The sequence below is a fragment of the Pithys albifrons genome, chromosome 20, assembly GCF_047495875.1.
Source record: "Pithys albifrons albifrons isolate INPA30051 chromosome 20, PitAlb_v1, whole genome shotgun sequence".
NCBI lineage: Eukaryota > Metazoa > Chordata > Aves > Passeriformes > Thamnophilidae > Pithys > Pithys albifrons.
The window spans coordinates 11,248,882-11,273,264 of NC_092477.1; the positions used below are offsets into that span (position 1 = coordinate 11,248,882).

General features: G+C 50.1%; 1 protein-coding gene across 2 annotated transcripts; it reads left to right on the plus strand.

The window, feature by feature from the left end:
- The first annotated feature begins 411 nt into the window (after positions 1-411).
- On the plus strand, positions 412-24,172 carry UBAC1 (UBA domain containing 1). Of its 2 annotated transcripts, none has more exons than XM_071574469.1 (10): positions 412-742; positions 8,362-8,482; positions 10,362-10,435; positions 12,054-12,161; positions 13,216-13,333; positions 13,972-14,080; positions 15,318-15,549; positions 16,743-16,829; positions 17,534-17,672; positions 19,880-24,172. In XM_071574469.1, the coding sequence occupies exons 1-10, from the start codon at positions 605-607 to the stop codon at positions 19,993-19,995; spliced, it is 1,242 nt and encodes a 413-aa protein (XP_071430570.1). In that variant the 5' UTR covers positions 412-604; the 3' UTR covers positions 19,996-24,172. The 2 variants fall into 2 exon arrangements, with proteins under 2 accessions (XP_071430570.1, XP_071430571.1); XM_071574470.1 differs by having other exon boundaries at positions 13,231-13,333.
- Positions 24,173-24,383: the final 211 nt, after the last annotated feature.

Genomic DNA, 24,383 nt, shown 5'->3' on the forward strand with positions numbered 1-24,383 from the left:
TCCCCTCCCCGGTCCCCCCGGTCCTTTCTGGCCCTCCCGGTGCCCACGGAGTGTCCGAGACCTCCCAGCGCTGCCCGTGCGGCCGCAGAGCCCCCCGGGCCCCATCATGGCCGCGGACTACACTTCCCAGCATGCCCCGCGCCGCCGGGGCCCGCCATGCACCGCGGCGGCCTCGCCTCACCCGCCGCCCTCAGTAAACGGTGTTACACATCGTTAAACGTCTTTAAACGCCACCGAATGTTATCAGGCGTTATTAAATGCTTATTAGCGGTGTGTTAAATACGGCAAACTGAGCTGCCCGCCCCAGTGTTGGAGGGTTCTCACCCGTCCCTCCCGCGGTTGCCCAAGGGGGTAAGACTACACTTCCCGGCATGCCCCGCGCGGCGTCGCACTTCCGCTTCCGGCCGGCGCCGTGTCCCCGGAGGGGCGGTGAGGCCCGGGCGGTGACACCGGCGGGGACAGCGCGCTCGGCGGGGACAGCCCGGCCGCGGCCACCGACACCGACACCGCCCCCGAGGCTCCTTCATGGGCGGGCGGCACCGCGCGGAGCTGCCCCGGGCCTGGTGAGGCGCCGGCGGGGCCCGGAGCGGCGGCACCGGCGGAGATGTTCGTGCAGGAGGAGAAGATCTTCGCGGGGAAGGTGCTGAGGGTCCATGTGTGCACCATGGAGGGCGCCGAGTGGCTGGAGGAGGTGCCCGAGGACACCACCGTGGAGAAGCTCAAGGAGCGGTGCCTGAAGCACGTAAGGACCGGGGAGGGACCGGGAATGGGGGCGGTGGGAGCGGGGAGAGCGCCCGGGGAGCTGCGGCTGGAAATGGGGGTCGGGGGAAAGGCTGGAAATCAGGGACTGGGAGAAGGGCTGGAAACCGAGGGAAAGGCTGGAATTCGGGGATCGAGGGCTGGAAGTCAGGGATTGAGGGGAAGGCTGGAAATCAGGGATCGAGGGGAAAGCTGGAAATCAGGAGATTGAGAGAAGGGCTGGAAATCAGGGATCGAGGGAAAGGCTGGAAATCAGGGATTGAGAGAAGGGCTGGAAGTCAGGGATCGAGGGGAAGGCTGGAAATCAGAGACCAAAAGAAAGGTTAGAAATCAGGGATAAAGGAAAAGGTTGGAAATCGGGGATTGAGGGAAAGGCTGGAAATCAGGGATTGAAAGGAAAGGCTGGAAATCAGGGATTGAAGGAAAGGCTGGAAATCAGGGATCGAGGGAAAGGCTGGAAATCAGGGATTGAAGGAAAGGCTGGAAATCAGGGATCGAGGGAAAGGCTGGAAATCAGGGATTGAAAGGAAAGGCTGGAAATCAGGGATCGAGGGGAAAGGCTGGAAATCAGGGATCGAGGGAAAGGCTGGAAATCAGGGATCGAGGGAAAGGCTGGAAATCAGGGATCGAGGGGAAGGCTGGAAATCAGGGATTGAGGGGAAGGCTGGAAATCAGGGATTGAAAGGAAAGGCTGGAAATCAGGGATCAAGGGAAAGGCTGGAAATCAGGGAAAGTCCCATGTAAAGAAAACTGATTTTTCCAACACTCTGTAAATGACTTTTAAAAGGGAAGGGAAAAAAGAAGTTTAAGCAAACAGGTGGTTTCCTGTCCTGGTTTGCTGTGTCAGTTCCCCCTCTCTGGAGCTGTGTGGGATTGTTCCATATGGAAAGAAAACACCCATTTGGGGAGTTCTGTGTGTTGGAAAAGGAGGATTGGGGTGGAAACCCCTTTGCAGCAGCTGGGGGGTGTTTTGCAGCAGGGTCAGAGCCCACAGGGAGCTGGTGGGGTGAGCTGGTCCTGCTGATTCCCCCTCTGGAGTCACAGCCTGACCTGGGTCTGTGCAAGAACAAAGAAGGAAAGTGGTGGCTGGGGGGGAGAAATTCCCTGGTTTGTGAAAATCCTGGTGCAGCCTCACCCTGTGTGGGCACAGGAGGGACTGGAGTGTGTTTGGGGGAGATCAAAATGCTCTTTCTCTGTGCTCCAAGCATTGAGGGCTTCATGGAAGTGGCCCAAGGGTGAACTGCTTGGAAGAGGAAACGTGGCAGAGACAGAGCCCGTGGAAGGGCAGGGGCTCTCTGTGCCCTCTGCCCACCCAGCACTGGTGGAGCAAGGCCAGAGAAGAGCAACGAGGCTGGAGAAGGGACTGGAGGTGGCTCTGAGTGTCCTCTGAAACACCTCCAGGGACAGAGAATCCATCAGGTCTTGATCCAACCCCACTGGGATCACCAGCCCAGGGCACTCTGGGATCACAGTGGGGTTGGATCAAGGGATGGACTTGATGATCTCAGAGGTCTCTTCCAACCCAACTGAGAAGAGCAACGAGGCTGGAGAAGGGACTGGAGGTGGCTCTGAGTGTCCTCTGAAACACCTCCAGGGACAGAGAATCCAACATGTCTTGATCCAACCCCACTGTGATCACCAGCCCAGGGCACAGAGTGCCAGAGTGATCACAGTGGGGTTGGATCAAGGGTTGGACTTGATGATCTCAGAGGTCTCTCCCAACCCAACTGAGAAGAGCAACGAGGCTGGAGAAGGGACTGGAGCACAAGTGCTGTGGGGAGAGGCTGAGGGAGCTGGGGATGTTCAGCCTGGAGAAGAGGAGGCTCAGAGGTGACCTCAGCACTGTCTGGAACTGCCTGAAGGGAAGTTCTGGCCAGGTGGGGGTTGGTCTCTTCTCCCAGGCACTCAGCAATAGGACAAGGGGGCACGATGGGCTCAAGCTCTGCCAGGGGAAATTGAAGTTGGAGATCAGAAAGAAATTCTTTGCAGAGAGAGTGCTCAGGGATTGGAATGGGCTGCCCAGAGAGGGGGTGGATTCCCCTTCCCTGGAGGTTTTTCAGCTGAGCTTGGCCGTGGCACTGAGTGCCATGATCTGGTAAAGGGACTGGAGTTGGACCAAGGGTTGGACTTGATGATCTCAGAGGGCTTTTCCAACCCAATCCATTCTGTGGATGTGGCACTGAGTGAGAATCCACCACATCTTGATCCAACCCTACTGTGATCACCAGCCCAGGGCACTCAGTGCCCTGGGCTGGTGATCACAGTAGGGTTGGATCAAGGGTTGGACTTGATGATCTCGGAGGTCTTTTCCAACCCAATCCATTCTATGATTCTCTTTGTGGTGTTCTCTGTGCCCCCCCTGCCCACCCAGCACTGCCCTTTGTGGTGTTCTCTGTGCCCCCCCTGCCCACCCAGCACTGCCCTTTGTGGTGCCCAGGGGGTTCCAGAGCCCCTGGACTGGCTTTGGAAGCTCTGCCAGGAGTTTTTTCCTGCCCTGATTGACAAGAGCAGCAGGTGAGTTTGGGCACCCATGGCCAGGACTGCCCTGGGCTCAGGAGCCAGCACAGCCCTGGCAGCTGCAGCCCTGGATCCTGAATCCTGCTGGGATTCCTCCTGAGGGACATGAAACTTTGGAGTGGCCTCAGCTCCCACCTCTGAGAGCACAATTTACTAATTGGCTTTTTTACCTTCACAGTCTTGCAAAGACTTTTTTTTTCCACATAAAACAAGTGCAATGGAAGTTCCCTGTAATACATAATTCCTTCCCTCCCATTTGGAAGGTTAATGGGTTTGTTTTCTGGATGGATAAGGGTGCCCAGCAGCCCTGGTGGCCTCGGCCCTGCTTGGTTCCTTTCAGCTCAGAGCCCTGGAAACCACAGGGCACAGCACACCCTGGTTCTCTGGGCACACAGTCCTTGTGGGACCAGAATCCTTTTGGATTTTGGATGTAAATCCTTTTGGATTTTGGATGTAAATCCTTTTGGATTTTGGATGTAAATCCTTTTGGATTTTGGACCAGAATCCTTTTGGATTTTGGACCAGAATCCTTTTGGATTTTGGACCAGAATCCTTTTGGATTTTGGACCAGAATCCTTTTGGATTTTGGACCAGAATCCTTTTGGATTTTGGACCAGAATCCTTTTGGATTTTGGACCAGAATCCTTTTGGATTTTGGACCAGAATCCTTTTGGATTTTGGACCAGAATCCTTTTGGGTTTTGGACCCGAATCCTTTTGGGTTTTGGACCCGAATCCTTTTGGATCTTGGCCCCGAATCCTTTTGGATCTTGGCCCCGAATCCTTTTGGATCTTGGCCCCGAATCCTTTTGGATCTTGGCCCCGAATCCTTTTGGATCTTGGCCCCGAATCCTTTTGGATCTTGGCCCCGAATCCTTTTGGATCTTGGCCCCGAATCCTTTGGGATTTTGGACCCGAATCCTTTGGGATCTTGGACCCGAATCCTTTGGGATCTTGGACCCGAATCCTTTTGGGTTTTGGACCCGAATCCTTTTGGGTTTTGGACCCGAATCCTTTGGGATCTTGGACCCGAATCCTTTTGGGTTTTGGACCCGAATCCTTTGGGATCTTGGACCCGAATCCTTTGGGATCTTGGACCCGAATCCTTTGGGATCTTGGACCCGAATCCTTTTGGGTTTTGGACCCGAATCCTTTTGGGTTTTGGACCCGAATCCTTTGGGATTTAGGGATGAGAAGGGTCAGCAGGGATTGTGCCCCTCTGCTCTGCCCAGAGACCCACCTGCAGTGCTGCCTCCTGTGGGGTCCCAGCATGAGGAGGACACAGAGGAGCCACCAGGATGGTCAGAGGGATGGAGAAACTCTCCTGCAAGGAAAGGCTGGGAGAGTTGGGATTGTTCAACCTGGACAAGAGAAGCTTTGGGGTGACCCAATTGTGGCCTTCCAGGACCTGAAGGAACTACAAGAAACGGTGGAGAAAAACAATTTACAAGGGCCTGGAGTGGCAGGACAAGGGAAAGGGCTTCAAACTGACAGAGAGTGGGGTTAGATGGGATATTGGGATGGAATTGTTCCCTGGGAGGGTGGGCAGGCCCTGGCACAGGCTGGGCAGAGCAGCTGTGGCTGCCCCAGCCCTGGGAGTGTCCAAGGCCAGGACAGGGCTTGGAGCAACCTGGGATAGGGGAAGGTGTCCCTGCCCATGGCAGGAGGTGGAACTGGATGATCCTGAAGGTCCTTCCAAGCCAACCCTGTGTGTGATTCCCTGATCCTGGGAGAAAATGGGGCTGTCCTGCTGTGGGCACAGAGCCCCACAGAGCCCCCTGCTCCCCTCCTGGCCCCCTCCAGCTGAGAGGCTTAAGCAGAAAGGTGCAAAACCCACCAAAGCAGGCTGGGATGATGGTGACATTCACATGTGCAGGGCTGAAAGGCCTTTAATTATCAGGAACTTTAATTAAGAGATGCTTGCCTTGCCCTGCGAGTCGGGGCAGAAGACAGTTGATAACTGGGTGTGATATTTGATTTATTCTCTCTCCTGCTTTGTGCTCCTTGTGCTCCTTTGCATAACCATTATGGATAACAGATAATTTTATGGAGGGAGAAAATAGCCATGAAAAAATCACGACTCCTGATGATGGGTTTGTTGCACTGAATGTTGACAGCACCTTGAGAGAACTTGGGCAGCCACTTCTTGTGAGATGCTGAAGATGTTCCCTGGAGTCTTTGCCCTCGTTCTTTGAGGAAGCAGAGGGAGATATTTGTAACAGGTTTGAACTAGGAAAGGGTCAGTTTTCCCTCCATAACATTCCAATGCTTGCTGGCCTCTGGAGTGCCACTCTTGATGTCTTTATTTCCCCTGAATTTGATGTTTTGGGGGTTCCTGTTATTAAAGGAAAAAACCCTCCCACTACTTTTCTCTCTCACCTGTAACACCGTAATTGTGTTTGTTAAACAGATGGTTCAGGCCACCCAAGTTTAGCAGTAGGGAGTGTCAGTGCTGTTTTCAAATGTTTCTGTTATTCAAAACAAACTAAAACAAAAGCTTTTTCTTATTTAAAAACAAACAAAGCCTTGTGGTTTCTCAGGACTCCAAGCTTTGCAATCAGTGTTTGGCTTTGGATTTCAGCAGTTGCTCAGGCACCTGTAGCAAAGGTGTCTCACCTGCCTGGCAGAGCCTGCTGTGGTTCCAGGGTTAAAAAGGGCTGCTGAGAGCTTGGAGAGCTCTGCCTCTTCTGCCTTTCCTGTTTCCAGGGCATGTGAAATGGGAAGATAAGCCAAGTGTTTCACTCAGCAGCCTCTTGGACACAGGGAGTGCCCAAATGTGGCACAGGGAGTGCCCAAATGTGGTGCCCAAATGTGGCACAGGGAGTGCCCAAATGTGGCACAGGGAGTGCCCAAATAAGGCACAGGGAGTGCCCAAATGTGGCACATGTGGTGCCCAAATATGGCATAGGGAGTGCCCAAATATGGCATAGGGAGTGCCCAAATGTGGCATGTGGAGTGCCCAAATGTGGTGCCCAAATATGGCACAGGGAGTGCCCAAATATGGCACAGGGGGTGCCCAAATGTGGCACATGTGGTGCCCAAATGTGGCACATGTGGTGCCCAAATATGGCACATGGGGTGCCCAAATGTGGTGCCCAAATATGGCAAAGTAGTGCCCAAATGTGGCAAAGGGAGTGCCCAAATGTGGCATAGGGAGTGCCTAAATGTGGCAAAGTAGTGCCCAAATATGGCACAGGGAGTGCCCAAATGTGAAACATGTAGTGCCCAAATGTGGCACGTGGAGTGCCCAAATATGGCATAGGGAGTGCCCAAATATGGCACAGGGGGTGCCCAAATGTGGCCCGTGCAGTGCCCAAATATGTCTTATTATTCTCTGCAATTATCAATAAAGTGGTTGGGGGAACAGGAAATAGGAATTGTTGTCCACAGAACTTCAGCTTTTACCTTATTTTCTGATTATTATTGCCCCCATTTGTTCTGTGGGCAGTGTAATGCTGTGATTGGCTCCTTTACATGTGCTGGGCACAAGGGGTGATAGTTCTGTGTGTCCCACCCCAAACACACCTCCCAGTTCCCCTTTCTGAGTTCTGCCCTGTGGGCTCTGCCTCTCAGGCTCTGGGGCAGGAGCTGTTTGCAGGGATGTTCCACTGATGGATTCTGAGGCATTTTGGGTCCCTTATCAGATCCAGTTCAGTTCTCCCACTTGTTAATGTGTTCCTTGGCCTTGGTTCAGCACTCAATTCCCAAGAAGCTCCTGTTAGACAAAGCAGGACTCAGACATTCCCCCTCAATCTGAGTGAGGGATCAGAGCTGGGCTCAGGTTCAGGTGAGGAACTGGAACCTGCTGAAAACAAGTGTGTTTTGTTTGGAAAAAGAGCAGAGTTTTCCATGCCTTGCACTCAGCACAAAAGGTGATGTTGGGCTAAAATGATTCCTTTGAAGGAGGCTGGGGATGAGCAGGACTAAATTCTCCATCAAATAAGGGCTGATTTCAGTGGGATTTCTGGGAATGGCTCTGCTACACCAGGGCTGAGCATGTTCTTCAGCAAACCTGGGGAAAGGGGCTTGGCAGGAACATTTACAAGTGTCATTAAAAGCTGTTTTCAGTCAGCAGAGCAGGTGAGGTCAGGATTGAGTGTCCTGGTTTGTGGTAAGAACAGCAGCAGTAATTTCATGGGCTTGGTAGGTTGGTAGTTTTAATTTTGCCTTTCTGGAATTGCAACCACTTTGCTTTCTTTTTCCACTCCAACAAATTAGAAGCCTCCAGATGCACTGATGTAATAATTGTTCTGAAATCTCTGTGTGGATCTGGAGCCACTCTGGTGTGAGGAGGAGGCAACTCAGGGCCTGTGTGTGCACTCCTTTTTCAGGATTTGAACCTGATTTCCTGGGGAGTCATTGACATAGACTTGGAATTGCAAAAAGGAATTGGGGACAACATCCATGTGTGAAATACCAACTCTATGTTGTTTATTTGGGGTTGGGAAGAAGAGCTGTGAATGTAACTTGTGTTGAGGAGGAACTCAGGGCTCCAGCAGCCAAATCTGCTGCTTTCAGCCCCAAACAAGGTGCAGAAACTGCCCAGATAAGGTCAGAGAACCCCAATCAGGGCTGGCAGGGCCTTGTTTACTGACAGTGTGTGTAAATAACAATTGGCAGGTAAAACAGGGAGTCCCTCCTGTTGGGACACCACAGAGAACACACTGCAGCATTCCAAGCTTCCCTCCTGTAACACACCAGCTGCTCTGTGTGGGTTTGCACTCTGGGGGTGTGACACTGATTGCTGCTCACCAGCACTGAGGGGGCTCAGTGACCTGCTCACAATTAACTAAGCTGTGGGTCCTGGAGCATCCTTGCTTTGCTCCCAATCTCCAAGACCCAAGGACTTAGAGGTCAGTGTGGCAGGGATGTTCTGTAGTGATAAAGTCTAAATCCACCCACACAGGCACAAATCAAACCTCAGTTTCTGGAATAAAACACATTCTGTGCACTGACCTCTGGCTTTAGATGTTAAGAAGCCAGGAAATGATGCCCAGTTTGTATGTGGGGAATCTTGAGTGCCAAGGGATTGATGCAGGAGCCTGATTTCTGTCTTCTGATCTTCAGTGTTTGTTGTCCTCTGCAGTGTGTACCTGGGAGCCTGGAGGATCCCAAAACTGTGACACATCACAAGCTGATCCACGCTACTTCTGAGAAGGTGCTGACAGACACAAAAACAGTGTTGGAGGAAAATATCCAAGACAGAGGTAAGACTGTCTGGGGTTTGATGCTGTCAGTCTGGAAGGAGGAGGTTGTGTTTCATTTGGCATGTTCCAAACAGGAGCATTTTTAGTATCTGCTCCCTGCTTTGACCTAGGAAGCTAAATAAGGTGGCAGAAAATACAGAAAAAAGACCTTTTTATCCCTCCAGACAAAGCACTTGGAGCAGTTTCCTTTTCTTCTCTCTTCCCTGTAAGAGTTGAAAAGGAATTAAGAGTGGTCATTGAGTCAGTAAGTTAAATGTATTATTTTATCTTCTTTTAAAGTAATTTTTTAAGCCTCCAGGCCAGCATTTATCCTTCAGAATTATTCAAGGACAGTTCCCATGGCTGGGTCCTTCAGGAGCCACTTTGGGGGTGTCTTGAGGTGTGCAGGTGAAGCAGGAGGGGGATTCTGAGGGAAGTTCAGGTCTCATTGTCCTCTGCAAACAGGTCAAAATCCATTGCACTGTGGTCTCACTGACTGCAGTGGAGTTTGTGGGGTGTGTGTTTGCTCCTGGCCTTGAAATGGGAAACCAAAGACCTGAAGGTGAGAGCTGGGTCAGTTTTTAGCAGGCAGCTTGAGGCAAACCCTCAGTTTGGAGGTCAGGGCTGTGGCACAGAAAAGTGCAGGGCTGAAACCCTGTCTGAACCAGAAGCTCTGCAGGAGCAGAGTTCCTGCTTTTCCTGGGAACTGCTGCCATGGTTTGCCTTCCTTGGCAGTGTCACCTGTCACTGACAGGAGCTGGGAAGTGCCATCCTGGGCCTGTTCCTGCTGAGGGGATGTTATTTCCAGGCTCCTGCAGAGTGTTGGATTGCAGTTTGCACAGCCAAGCAGCACGAGCTGTACAGTCTCAGCAAGCTGTCAGGTGACTGCCCCTCCACTCCTTTCCCTCTGCAGTGTGTGCTGTGCCCTCCCTGGTCCTCAGTGTGTGCTGTGCCCTCCCTGGTCCTGCCTGGCAGGGACAGGGATCTCAGGGACAGCTGAGTGCCCCGGGCTGCCAGCACGGCGCTCCTCTCACGTCTGACCAGCTGCACCAGGAGGGTGAGCAGCCCTCCCAGCTGCTGCTCTTGCCTGTTCTGTGCTGAGCCAGACCAGCAAACTTGTTGTGCAAAGCCTGGTTTGTTTGCTTTGTCCCTGCTTGGTGCAGTGGGGCTGAAACCTGCAGGTCAGTCAGGCCTGGCCGGAGCCTCAGCCTGGCCTGGGCTCTCACCAGTGGCTGCATCTCCTCCCTCAGAAGGGCTGTGGTAATAATGAGGTGCTGCAAATGCATAAAACATCACATGATCCCTACAAAAAGGCTGCCTTCAAAGGGAGAATATGAGTCTTAAAAGCCCAAAGAGAGCTTGTGCCAGGTGATGTGAGACTGAAGACTCGCTTGCCCTGAGACTTGCCTGGTTGGCAAGTCATTCCCTGCTGTAGGATGGAATCACTCCTGCCTTTCACACACAAATGGGAGCTGCAGCCTGGTCCTGGAAGTGCTTGGAGCTTGCCCTGCTGCTCTTGGAATCCCCCAGCTTAGACCAAAACCATCTGTGCCTGTCTCTGCTGCTTCCTTCTCAGTGCAGGCACTGACTGTGTGGATTTTTTTCTTATTATTGTGTGCCCATTATGTAGAAGACATCTGGAACCTGTAATACCCTTCCTTTAAGGGTGGTGTGTGAGGAGAAGAAACCACTTCCCCAAAGTGTAACTAATCCTGGACCAAGTTTTGAATTCTCTTTGCACTAAGGAATTGTGTGAAGCCACCCAGGTTTTAGTGTGAAGAAGGCCTGATGCTACAGTGGGATTAATACAAAATTCACCTCCAGGAACAGCTGAATTTGTGAAATATCTTAGAGGAGCTGTTCTCACATCCTCTCTGATGTATTGTCATTCTCTTTGCAGATGTGTTGCTTTTGATCAAGAAACGTGCTCCACCTCCACTCCCCAAAATGGCAGATGTGTCTGCAGAGGAGAAGGTGAGCTTGAAACACTTCTCAGCTTGGCAGTTTTCATCAAGCCCTATTGATGATATGTGGAAGGGTTATTATGGTGTACTCTTTTTGCTTATAGGGGTAAATGCTGCCATTACATTCTAGGGAAAGTACTTCATATTTCTTACAAACTTGGAGGAAGCTGATTCTACATTTTTAACTGTCATTCTGAGAACATTTGCCTTAAAATAAGACATGCAGCTACACTCTGTGCATCCCTTCCTGCAGGGATTGGTGTGTCTGTGCATCCCTTCCTGCAGGAGTTGGTGTGTCTGTGCATCCCTTCCTGCAGGGATTGGTGTGTCTGTGCATCCCTTCCTGCAGGGATTGGTGTGTCTGTGCATCACTTCCTGCAGGGATTGGTGAGGGATTGGTGCCTGTCCATCCCTTCCTGCAGGGATTGGTGTCTGTCCATCCCTTCCTGCAGGGATTGGTGTGTCTGTCCATCCCTTCCTGCAGGGATTGGTGTCTGTCCATCCCTTCCTGCAGGGATTGGTGTGTCTGTGCATCCCTTCCTGCAGGGATTGGTGCCTGTCCATCCCTTCCTGCAGGGATTGGTGTCTGTCCATCCCTTCCTGCAGGGATTGGTGTCTGTCCATCCCTTCCTGCAGGGATTGGTGCCTGTCCATCCCTTCCTGCAGGGATTGGTGTCTGTCCATCCCTTCCTGCAGGGATTGGTGTGTCTGTGCATCCCTTCCTGCAGGGATTGGTGTGTCTGTGCATCCCTTCCTACAGGGATTGGTGTGTCTGTGCATCCCTTCCTGCAGGGATTGGTGTGTCTGTGCATCCCTTCCTGCAGGAGTTGGTGTGTCTGTGCATCCCTTCCTGCAGGAGTTGGTGTGTCTGTGCATCCCTTCCTGCAGGAGTTGGTGTGTCTGTGCATCCCTTCCTGCAGGGATTGGTGTGCCTGTCCATCCCTTCCTGCAGGAGTTGGTGTGTCTGTGCATCCCTTCCTGCAGGAGTTGGTGTGTCTGTGCATCCCTTCCTGCAGGGATTGGTGTGTCTGTGCATCCCTCCCTGCAGGGATTGGTGTGTCTGTGCATCCCTTCCTGCAGGGATTGGTGCCTGTGCATCCCTTCCTGCAGGGATTGGGGCCTGTCCATCCCTTCCTGCAGGGATTGTGTACATCTCTCTCCTCAGTATGGTCTTGCTGTGCAGAGTGTCACTGTAGGAGCACAAGTTACAGGACTTGGGAATATTTATAGTTGCACCCTGCTTTGTTTTGTGCTGTAAATTCCCTGCATGATCCTGGCAGGCAGAGCAGCTCTCCCAGGGACAAGCAGTGAAGTGTTTCCTGTCTGTGAACAGGACCTGGGGAGCAGAACATGTTCCTGGGCACTGAGACCTGTGTGATACATCACTCTCTTTGTGCTGGCATTTCCCTGCCTGTTCAGAGAACAGAAATAGGTGTAAGGACAGAAAGTGGGGCAGCCAAGAGGCCCAGCTGAGCTCTGTGGCTGCAGAACGACTCTGGGGCTATTAATCCCTGGTACTGAAGTTCCCACAGCTCTGCTTGATGCCCTGGTGGAGAGTCTGGAACTGCTGTGTTTTCTGTCCTGTGGCTGATGGGTTATGAAACCTGCTCCTGTTTTTCTCCCTGCAGAGGAAGCAGGAGCAGAAGGCCCCTGACAAGGATGCCATTCTCAAAGCCACTGCCAACCTGCCCTCCCGCAGCGCCGACCGATCCGTGGCCCATCACAGCATGAGGGATGTAAGTCCTGCCCCCCTGGCTCCCCCTGGCCCCCAGGCAGCCCCCTGCCCTGTGCAGCCTTGCCTTCTACTCATAAATGCAGTTCCTCCTGCTCTGTAATTAAAATTCAAATCTATAATATATATTAAAATTATTAAATTGAGATTTAGGCACAACCCGTGATATCCCAGGCACTCAGCAATAGGACAAGGGGGCACGATGGGCTCAAGCTCTGCCAGGGGAAATTGAAGTTGGAGAGCAGAAAAAAATTCTTTGCAGAGAGAGTGCTCAGGGATTGGAATGGGCTGCCCAGAGAGGGGGTGGATTCCTCATCCCTGGAGGTTTTTCAGCTGAGCTTGGCCGTGGCACTGAGTGCCATGATCTGGTAAAGGGACTGGAGTTGGACCAAGAGTTGGACTTGATGATCTCAGAGGTCTTTTCCAACCCAATCCATTCTGTGATTCTATGGATGTGGCACTGAGTGAGAATCCACCATGTCTTGATCCAACCCTACTGTGATCACCAGCCCAGGGCACTTTGTGCCCTGGGCTGGTGATCACAGTGGGGTTGGATCAAGGGTTGGACTTGATGATCTCGGAGGTCTTTTCCAACCCAATCAGTTCTGTGATTCCATTCTATGATTTAATGTAATACAACACTGTTCTAGATTATGATACAGAATCATAGAATGATTTTTATATTTTCATTTTAGGATTTTATTATTTCTATATTATTTTAAGTGTTTTACTTATGGTGAAGCCTCAGAACATGTTCAAGACCTGGCAATGTGAAATTGGGGGGTTTATTTCTTCAGGTTTCAGTAGGTCAGGTGTTTGCAGTGGCTTTTTTCTCTTCCTTGGCCACTGCCCATGAGGTGGAAATAAAAGGGACTCTGCCCAGGAGGTTTCACCTCCATGTAGCACTTCACAGGAAGGGCCCAGGCTTCTTGAGAGACCAAACAATGACAATAAACCCCTAAAAAAGCCACTTTCTGTGCCAGACTGCTGCTGTGATACAACAATAGGTGCATTAAGTTCTGGGATGTTTGGTAACTCCCTGTCTAAATGTTTGACAGTTTCCTTTCTTGCAGTTCCAGACTGAGCTCCGGAAGATCTTGGTGTCCCTCATAGAAGTTGCACAGAAGTTGTTAGCACTGAACCCAGATGCAGTTGAACTCTTTAAGAAGGCAAATGGTATGAAAATATCTTTCTAGTTACTGGTTCAATCCTGGGAATTTGCTTCCAGAGCACAAGAGGGAAGTTCAGATGTTGATGTGGCAGCAAAGCTGCTGCAAACTTTGTGGCAAAAGTTTCACCTTGAGGGTATAGATTGTCCAAAACTTGTGGATTTTTAAGGTCCCTTTGGGAAGGATGAGAAGTTCCATTTTCAAATTCTTAGTAGGGATGGTAAAGAATAGTTGAAAATGCACAGGGTGGTAGTAAAATGAAGAGAAACTGTGGCTCTTGATTCGGGTGGTGGGAAATGCTCCTCCTGGTACAACCAGATCCAGCTTAATTTGTAGATAAAAGATTAATAGGTCTTTAGTGAACCTCATCTATTTAATTATGTGGAAATCCCATGATCATATGTGAGTAACTGCCTTTTGTTTGAGATCTTGAACACATCTGGGCAAAGTCTTTGTCCTGGAATCTCTCTGAGCCAGCCCGAGCTGAGAGCAGCAAATTAAACGATGAGGTGGCAAACTGGGGGCAGGAACAAAAGAAGGGATGGAAGAGAGAATGGGGCTTGACCTTAACACATGGCATTGCATTGACACTGGACTTTGTTTGAGCTGGCAGTCAGGCTGACATTGTTGTGTCTGTGTGTGCAGCCATGCTGGATGAGGATGAGGAGGACAGAGTGGATGAAGTAGCTCTGCGGCAGCTCACCGAGATGGGCTTCCCTGAGAGCAGAGCTGTCAAAGCTCTCCGCCTCAACCAGTAAGTAAATCACTGCAGATGCGTGGAGGAAACAATCTGCATTTTTCCTGGAGTTTCCTTATATGGGTCACCTCAATTTAGGCTGGGAAAAGCATGAACTCAGAACTGTGCTGCCTCAGGCAGAGTGCAGGTGGCACAGGGAGGGGAGGCAGTGCTGGGATGCTCTGGGAGGTCTGGGGGTCACAGGACTGCCAGGCTGGCACTATTTCCAACTCTTACATTTCCTTCTGCTTCACAAGTCAGATTTGACAGAGGAAAAAGCAAACTTCCATCCACCTTGGGCTTTCAGCTGTAGAAACATGCCTTGTGCTGGCCTTCAAAAACATTCCGGGAATATTGTGAAGTCCTGATAGCAACTACAGGAAAATAGTTCTTGTCATGCCCTGAGAGCAGTCAAGCTGTGCTGCCTCACTCCTGAGAGGGGTTTGTTAGGCCATTCTTGAAAATTTAATGCTAGAGAGTCCACAACATACTCCAGGCACTCTTTTCCAGTGTCTCAGGAAGACTCTCCTGCTGTCCTCCAGCTTTCATGTTGTAACTGAAAAGCAAACAGGCAAAGGTTTTCCCTTCCTGAACTTGTAACAATCCCTGTGTCACATGAAGTTACGTTTCACTTGGTGCGTGTTCACTGCACAGCAAGTGACTGTCACTGAGGGATCACAGGTCTCTTCTGAAGTCACAGTGGAGGGATTTCCCAGTGGGACATTTCCAAGTGCAGTTGTCCCTGTTGAATTTTGCTCTGGCTCAAGTCATACTGTGCATTTATAACGTTTTTCATCTTTTTTCTTGTGTTAATGGCCCTCCTTGGTCACTGGGTGGGTGTCAGAGAGAGATCTCTAAGCTCCAAAGCTCTTCCCATCTGAGATGTTTCCATGTAAATTTGGAATGTGCTTTATTGGCAGTTTTGTTGACAGTTGCAAAGAGTCAGTGCTTGTCTGTTGTGACACACAGCAGATGATGTGCAGAGCAGGGTGACTCCCTCAGAAATGCCTCTTTAAACCCTGGGTTGCAGCTGTCCCAGCTGGACTTGGTTCCTCTGTGTTCTTGGCTTGGAGAAGATTGTGGTGCCCTGACTGTGCAGGGAATGAATGTGCTCCAACATATGCTCCAAAACATTATTTAGGACCTTTCAGGTACTAATTAACCTGCAAGTCAATATACCAGGAGAATAAATGCATGTGGAGCTGTGCTGTAGCTCTGCAGGGTTCCTCATCCCGGTGTTCCGCTTGTTCTCCAGCATGTCCGTGACCCAGGCCATGGAGTGGTTGATAGAACACGCAGATGACCCTTCAGTGGATGCTCCCCTGCCAGGTCAGACTCCTGCAGAAGCCACAGCTGAAGCTGGAGCCTCCTCTGCTGAGGCAGCTGCAGGTCCCAGTTCAGAAGAGGGTGGGGAGGAGGCCAAGGATGAGCTGACTGAGATATTCAAGAAGATCCGGAGGAAAAGAGAGTTCCGACCCGACCCGCGGGTACGTGCCCTGTGTCCCTCGGGGCTGGGGGGCTGCAGGCACCAAAGGGGCAGAGAAATGGCCAGTGGGTGACTGAAATGGGCCATCTGGGGGCGTGGGGGTTGTGCTGGCTTGGCAGAGTTTCAGTGGAAGTGTTTAGGGAGTGTTTGAATTCAGGGATTCTGCAGGTGCAGAGTGTTCAGAGCTGGAGGGATGTTACTCAGGGATGCATTGCTGTCTGGGATAGCAGGATCTGGAGGAGTGACACTGTTACTCTGCTCCTCAAAACTCACTGAGAGGACTGAAGTGAGACTCCTGGCACTGCCTTTTTGGCTGCTGTCTGGGAGGGAAGGGTGGCAGGACAGGAGTAGGTCCTTTGGCTGGCAACAGGCCAGGCTGGATGGGGCTCTGAGTAACCTGGACTAGTGGAGGCTTCCCTTCCCCTGGTGGGGTTGGAACTGGGTGGTCTTGAAGATCTCTTCCAACCCAAACCATTCTGGGATTCTATGAAAAGGTCAGAAAGGTGTGACTGAATTTAGGGGGCAAGGAAAAGTATCCACAGCAGAATGAGGTCTTGCAGCAAAGGCAGAAGTTGCCCTTGTTTCAGAACACAGGCCTGGCTGCAGTGACAATGTGGTGTTGTCACACTGGGAGCTCACCAGGAGGGGCTCTTTGACATCTGACATTTGGGTTTTACCACTGGCTGTTCTTCAGATTTGGGTTAAAAGCTTCAGGTGCATTTGATGGCCTGGGTATGATTTCTGAACAATGAAACAGTCTTGTCTAAAAGCTTCACACTCACCAGCAGCTTAATAAACCCAGAAGTGAAACGAAATGGGGTGAATAGAACCACAAATGTGCACAGAGGTTGCTCTAATGTGAACAAGAGCTTTGTGACAGGAGAAGAGTTCCAAAATAAGGTGTTTGTGCTTCTCCTGTGCTTCCTTCTACCTCAGGTGCACTTGCCTTGTGTTCAGCTGTCAGTGTTGAGGACAGGAACTACCTTCACTCTTAAGATTCAGTTTTCTTCCATAGTAAAGACACTTTTGATACAGGGTATTTGAAAAGTTTGTTGATAAAATTACTAACTGGTCTACAAATGAAAACAATCCGCAGTTTTTGCCCCCAAAAAACCTCCTGCACAGAAGGTGAAAGGTTATGATTGCTCTCATTTCTGATGTCAGTGTTACACTAATTAAACTGTGTCATTCCAGGCTGTCATTGCCCTGATGGAAATGGGATTTGATGAGAAGGAAGTGGTGGATGCACTCAGAGTAAACAACAACCAGCAAAACGCAGCTGTGAGTAAAATGTTCCCATTCTCTGCTCCCCTAAAAGTCTGTTCAGCTGCTGCTTTTCCCCACTGGATTGGGTGATGTTTTGCCCTATCATAAAGCCAACTGTTCCTGGAGATTCAATGAGCACAGTGTGTCCTGTGCCTCTTTCAAATGGGACACACAACTGGAATACAGAAGGTTTGGAATTCTGAGAGTTGCTCAGGGCTGAGGCTGATCTGGCCAGCACAGCACATCTGGACTTTCAAAAAGCTTTTAAGAAACTCCCTCACCACAGTCTGCAAAAGAGTCTGTGCTTTCTGGAGAAAGGAAAAGGTATTCCCACTAATTAATGACTAATTAAAGGACAGGAATAAATGGTCCAGCAGAGATTCAGGCCATTTGGCAGCAATGCTTCCATAGTTTCTGGAATCAAACAATATTAAGGTTGTCCAAGACTGATTAGTCCCCTGCTGGGTGATATGTTAAGGAAAATTATGTGGACACAGTGACAGCCAAGGAATATCCTCCTAAGTATCCAGTGCTGGCTTCTGTTGGAGAGAGGATGTTGGGGTGGATGGTACAGATGGATAGTGAACTGGTGTGAAAAGAAATGTACAGCTCAGTCTTTCACTGTGAGAGGAAAAAGAATTTGTAAAATGCCTCATTTTCCAAACTTTTGCATTGAGACACTTTGATTCTCCTGAAATGTGCCTGGTGATTTCTTTCAGTGTGAGTGGCTGCTGGGAGACAGAAAACCTTCTCCAGAGGACTTAGACAAGGGCATTGACACCAACAGCCCTCTCTTCCAAGCCATCTTAGAAAACCCAGTGGTACAGTTAGGGCTGACCAACCCTAAAACTCTACTAGGTAAGTGCTGCCTGGCTTCCTGAGGCACATCCCTGTGTTCAGTAACCAATAAAAGGTGGAGCCTGGATGGTGAGAGCCCCTCTGGGGGTTGGTGCACTCTGGGCCCTGCTCCTCCCTCCCAGCCATGGGGTTTGTTTGCTTCAACTCAGCTAAACCCAGACCAGACCTTGGGGCTGTCCCAGAAATGCTCCTGATTCCCCAGGATTCCACTTGCTGAAGTGAGAACTTTCCTAACCTCTGGCTGCAGTGCTTTTGTGGATTTAGGAGACCTTTTGTGTGCTCCCTTTGGCCACGAGGGGAGGAATCAGGAATGTCTGTCTCCAGCTCTGATTATTGCCCAGAACAAACAAGGCTGTGCAGCTCCTTTGAGGGAGGCCTGGTCACTGAGACAGCAGAGAAATTGTGCAAAAGGATCCAAACAAGGGGCTGAGCTGAGGCTTTGCCTATCAAAATGAGATAAAATGTGAAAACACTTCCCTTGCCTGGGTTGCAGCTCTGGGACAAAGGCTGTGTGCTCATGGTCAAGGGCTGGGACAACATGGACCCAGCTGGGACAGAGCCTCAGATCTGGGGGGAATTTCTCCCTCTGACAGTGCAGAACAATCACTGGCTCTGTGATTTATAGAAAGTTTTGCATTTAGTCTTTGTCTTTGAGATTTATTTGAGGCACTGCTCTTAAATAAGGGCTGTATGCACAGCTCCTTCAAGGCAGCTCTTAAAAATGCTGCTTTAAATGTGATTAGGAGAGTTTGCAAGCCTTTAAATAATTCAGGAGCAGAACCTTCCCACTCTTGCCTTCTGAACAAATGGTCTCTTCACTTCCAACCAGGGTTCCACACTGCAGCTCAGAATATAAATAGAAAATGAAATGCCATTATAGGAGCTTGGATGAACATCAGAGAATATATTCCTGATGAGACATCTGCAAATTGCTTTTGTCACAGATTTTAATAATGAGGTTTTGCATTTAATGAGTTTCTTACAGAGTATTGATAAATCTTCAGTTTTAAGCTTCTGGGTGTGTGTAAAAGAATATAGTTCAAGTGGTGAAAGGTGAGATGAGTATTTTATTTTGGGCTTTTCTGCAGGCAGTGCTGCATGACCTTGAGCAAGGTATTAATGGTGAGGCTTTCAGAGGTGCTGGGCATTTCCAGCTCCCACTAATGGCAGCTGAGCTTTGTGACTGGCCCTCCTGGGAAAGGAGCACTGCCCTTGGTGCCAGGCTCTTACAACACTGACATTCTGGTGACTGTGCAGCTGCTTTTTTTGTCCTGTTCTGTAATGACTGGCTCCAAATGTCCAGGAGTCCAGCTCAGTGTCTGTCAAAAGGTTTACAAATTAGTGTCTGGCCCATTTTTCTGCCAGACTTGCAGCTTATAGTTCAAACTTGGCTCCTGTGGCTGCCTGGTTCCTTCAACACGAGGAGCAGGGTGAAAAAATAAAACTAAGCAGCAGAAAAAACAAACAGCCAACAAGGCTTGTAAAGACAGAAAGGAAAAAATGCTCTTAAAGAAATAAAGGTAATTTTCCTGCACTCTCAGCCTTTCCCCTCTGGCTGCCTCCCCAGCATCCTCTGCTCTCCAGATACTGGGAAGGAGGAATAAGATGCTGCTTCCCTTGGGGCTCCAGGGTCTCTGGAAAAGCTGGAACTCTGAGATTTGGGGGTTTGAGAGGCTACACTTGTGCTGGTTCTGTGCAGCCTTTGGCATTGCTGCTGCTGCTGCTGCTGGCTGTGTCCTCTGCAGAGGAGCCACAGGGAACAGGCAAGGGGTGATGGGGGTGAAGTACCAGGGGAAAAAGGGATGCTGGTGCAAGGAATGTGGAAAAGTGTTGTGTCAGAGGAGTGGAGCTGCAGGAGGGGGGGTCTGTAGGAGCGTTGGCAGCAGATGGGCATTCACAGGTGGATGGATTGCGTGGCACCTTCCTGGAGACAAGTGCCTGGGGACATTTGTTGAGGCTTTAGCTCTTCAACCCCCTGTCCTTGAGGGCTTGTGGGATGGACTGTAATCCAGGCTGAGTATTTAATCACTGTCTGCAGTGAAATTAATGCTGAGCAATGAGGAGAGCACAGCAGGCTGGAGCATCATCCATGGAGCGCAGGTGTCATCCCACCGAGTGTGGGTCCTGTTCCCACTGCCTTTGAGTGTAACCCCTGAAACATCCCAGGCATTCCAGGGACTAACTGCTGCATTCCCATCTCTTGGCAGCCTTCGAGGATATGCTTGAAAACCCCTTGAACAGCACTCAGTGGATGAACGACCCCGAGACTGGGCCTGTGATGTTACAGATCTCCCGAATCTTCCAGACGCTGAACCGCACGTAGAGGGGAGTCCCGGAGCACTGAGCCCCTTCCTGCTGCCCCTCAATCCTTGGGAATGTGGGCAGGGGCAGCTGGAAGGGCAGGGACAAGGGGACAGCCTGGGCTGGGGCTCCCTCACAGAGCTTTTGTAGTTATGGCCAACTGGAGTGAGTTGCCTTGTGGATTTAGTGTTAGTGGAAGAGGTTTGAAGACTTGTTTATGTTTTCAGGTATTAGGCTTAAAGTACATCAAACAAACAAACAAACAAATAGGAAAAGGTTTGGTGAAAACACTCAAGAATCTGATTGTAGGAAAGACACATGAAAAGGCCTGTGACAGTAGTTTTCTAGCCAGCTGTGCTAGGACCTGGCTAGTGTTTACAAAGGTCACTGACCACTGGCATAGGATTAATCATCTCCACAGTATTAATTTATGGCTTGATCAAATGGCAAAACTACTTCTTTTTAAAAAAAAATTGATTCTTAGGAAATATCTTTTTAAAAGCCCAAACATTGGGAGAGCAAGCACATTTCTCTCCAAAGTTGTTTAACTCAAACAGAACCACTCAGAGGTGGAATTCTAATAAATAGCATTACTTTTTCCTATTTATTTGCTGCATTAGTGTTGTTGCAGTCCCACAGGGCCTGTCCTTGCAGGGGGTTCTCTGTCAGGTACCACAAAGGTGCAGCATCTCTTGCTCAGCAGAATTCACCACACCAAGACTTGAATTCCCACCTGGCTGCAGTTCCTGGGCATATCCCATGGCAAGGAGGGATCTGTTCACATCGTGGGGGTTTTGCCCATTTTTATGTGCACAGTTTTGGAAAGGGACTTCTGTGGGCTTTTTATTCTGTTTACAGAAAAGCAGCTGATTTGTCTGGGAGGGATTGTTGATCTATAAAGCAGCAGAACCACGTAGGCTTTTATCTTGTTTAACATATTTAAAGCATGCTTGAAGTGGTTATCTTTGTGTTAGGAGTGGGGTTTCTTTAGGCTCCTTTCTGCCATGGACATACAGGAATGTCAGGATGGATCTTTCCTGTTTTGTCAGAAGACTGACTTGAGGTTTGAGACAGGAATTCTGAGCTTTTCAGAGCAGAGCTCCCTGTGAACATCCAGCTGGTTTTCCTGGGCTCTGCAGTGTTACTTTTTAACAGTCTGCTGAAAAATGGGGTTTATTTCCAAATTACTGAGACATGAGTGCCATCTGCCATCATCCCTGCCCTGTCTTGTGCTTCACAGCCCCTTGGGAAAGGCAGGACAGGCAAGTTCTGCCTCTGCAAAGTGCAGAGTAACCAGGAGGAGGCCCAGTCCTTGAACAGCCCAACGGTGTCCTGTCAACCCTGAGCAGCTCTGCAAGTGTGGGAGGGTTTTTTCTGTGCAGTTGGGGCATTTTTTGAAACAAAATTACAGCAAGATGCAACCTGAAACCCTACAACAAGTTTTGGCCTGACCTTGGCATGTGCTGTTGTGCAGTCAAGGCACTGAAGTTGCCAATTTCTCATAATTAATATGAAGGGTGGGGAAATCAAAACAGCCTGAGATTTTATCTTGACTTACTATCCCAGGATTTTTTTTCCTTTTCATTTGTAATTTCATCTTAAGCTTTACAACTTTGCTACTGAAATATTTACTTCTACATCTAGAAATTCCAAGCTTTGTGGAGATGCTTCTTCTGTTCAAACTGGGCAGTAAAACCATTTTTGTGGGTTCATGCTAAGAATAGACTGACAAGATGACATTAAATTATAACCTTGTCCTGTAACTCAAGCCAGGAACCAGATCCTGCTCCCCAGTGAGTTCAGCACAGCTACTCATGAATGCTGTGGTGTTATGAAAGGTTTTGATTATTTTGTCTATTTTTTTTGCTTAATCCTGAAGCTTTTTGCCTGTAATAATACCAGAAGACTGTTTTACTTGAAGCTCTTCATGTTAGAGCCACGTGCCCTCCTCTACCAATCAAGAGTCTGGTTAAAATTCCTTTTAATGAGTATTTTTAGCAGGAAAAGTTGGAAAAAACTACCTTGTAGTTTGGTGAGGGGGTTTGAATGAAATAAGGAGAGGTTCAGACTTAAGGAAGAGCCTTGAAGAATAGCTTGGGAAATGCTGGGTTTGATTTCAGCAGCACATGATGGGACTGTGGAGTGGCTGTGGAGCTTCCAGGGGGATCAAGGTGGGCAGAGCTGCCTCCCTTGGTCAGCAGGAGCCCTCAGTGCCACTGAGCTGCTGGGAAAGTGTGGGCAAAACCATCAGTAAAACAAGGTGTTCTTTAGTGGTAGAAGGTGAGAATGCCCAAGCTCAGCAGCTGCAGGGGGAGCCTGCAGGGATGAGGGAATGCTGCACCTTTGGAATCCTTGGGAGCTGGGAATTCCTGGTTATTTCTGGGTTTGGTTGTTCCAGAGCTCAACACTTGCATGGCAGAGGTGATGGAGAGAGTGTGTCCTGGTTTGGGGTGGCTTTCACAGAGCCCTGCTTGGCTTGGGAGAGCCTCAGTTTGCTGAGAGAGAGCAGAGCTCAGGGGGTGTGGTGTCTGCAGAAAGGCACAGGAGTTGGTTTAAAGCAACAAAAACCACCCTTGAGGTCAAAGGGACACGTAAGGAGTTGGCCAAGAGGTTGTGGGTGTGGGATGTGAGTTGGTTTGGGCTGGGGGTCCCACCACTGCAGGACTGGGGGTGCTGCTGCTGCTTCACAGAAATGCAGCCAGAAGGTGAGTCCACAGTGCCTGCAAAGGCAGGGATTAGTCCAGTTTTTAGGAAGCCTGCAAAAAAAGTGGAGTATCACCATTCCTGAGCAGGAATGTGCAGTGCCCAGGCACAAGGAACGTGTGTGGCAGGAGCTTTGCCTGGTGAGCAGCTGTTCCCTGGAGGAGGCTGGAGGGTCTGCTCTGTGGGGCAGGGAGAGATCCCTGAACACAGGGGGAGGTTCTTGTTCAGTAAAACCAGGTTTTGTGAGGCACAGCTACTCCCAGGAGAGAGGGATTGCAGGCTCAGGTCCTGTCCTGACCTCTCTGGTGTTCAGGTTCAAGCTAGCAGGGCCATGTCAGAGTTAAGTTTCTCAGCAGGTGGTTTGGGGAACATTGGGAAGCCTCAGAGATGGAGCAGGAAGGAGATGGGGTGGAGATGACTAAGAGTGTCTGTTTATTACAGTCCCCATTGACTGAGACAATCTTGTACCTTTTGATATGACAGGACTCTTGCAAGCCAACCAGCTATTTATTTAAATGTACCTAACTTATAATTTTGTCCTCAGAACACTGATATTTTTACTAGAAATGTACTATGTGGAAGTTTGTTCTCAGGGCTTCGTATTTATACTCTTTTTAGGGGGGACGTATTCAAAGGGATGTATTTGGAACAAAAGGCCAGTGGCTACTCCAGCTTGGCCTCTGATTGTCCTGACCTGTGAGCTCAGCTTGGTAACCCCTGCTAAGCCCCAGGCCAGCCCAGATTTCCTGCCATTCCCTCTCTCCCTGTGAGCAGTGGCACGAGTCTTCCTTTGGGAGTCTTCCTTTGGGATTGCACGGAACACTCACACAGATCACGGCGCTGCTTCCCTGTTTGCTGCTCCTTCCTCCATTCCAAGGACATCTCTCTTGTCCATGCAGCTGGAAAATTGCCTTGCATGGTTCCTAAAGCAGCCATCAGTGCATTCCTCCTCTGGGCAGGTGTGAGGTTCCCTCCTGCCCCAGCTCGTGGCTGTCCCTTGGCCCCTCTCAGCCTCTGTCACCAAACCCTGACCTCATTCCTTTCCTCACTCTCCTCGAACCAAACTTGTCTTTTGGAGATTGATCTTCATATCCAAGCAACACTTTAGTGGTTATTGAAATCCTTTTTTAGTTAGGACTGTTAAAAATATTTGTTTTTTAGGGATTGGCATTCATGGGCTGAGGATCTTTTAATATATTTTGGAACTTGTTGAAATGAGCATCGCACCAAACGAATGTACAGCGACACTGTCAGCCAGTCTCAGCTGGGGAGGGCCACAGCTTCCTGTGCCCTCTGCTCCAGGGGCAGTTTTCCCAAAGTCTTGTGCACAGAATAGCAGGTGTTTCATCCAAAAAACTCCTGGTTTTCTACTTTTACTAATAAATAACAGTTTTATTAACTCGCGGAATACCAGCTGGTATTTCCATCCCACTGTAAGTCCTGGAGCTTTGAGGCTTGGGATGCCCCCTGGATCCTGCCCCCCCCCCCCCGGATCCTGCCCCCCCCCCCCCCCGGATCCTGCCCCCCCCCCCTGGATCCTGCCCCCCCCCCTGGATCCTGCCCCCCCCCCTGGATCCTGCCCCCCCCCCTGGATCCTGCCCCCCCCCTGGATCCTGCCCCCCCCCGATCCTGCCGTTTGGATCCTGCCCCCCCCCCCCCTGGATCCTGCCCCCCCCCCCCCCTGGATCCTGCCCCCCCCCCCCCCGG

Bases quoted from the DNA above. Each gene is read 5' to 3' on its own strand.
- UBAC1 (XM_071574469.1), top strand. From the start codon at position 605: ATGTTCGTGCAGGAGGAGAAGATCTTCGCGGGGAAGGTGCTGAGGGTC. The intron at 8,483-10,361 runs GTAAGACTGTCT...TTCTCTTTGCAG, and splicing joins GGAAAATATCCAAGACAGAG to ATGTGTTGCTTTTGATCAAG. The intron at 17,673-19,879 runs GTAAGTGCTGCC...ATCTCTTGGCAG, and splicing joins CAACCCTAAAACTCTACTAG to CCTTCGAGGATATGCTTGAA.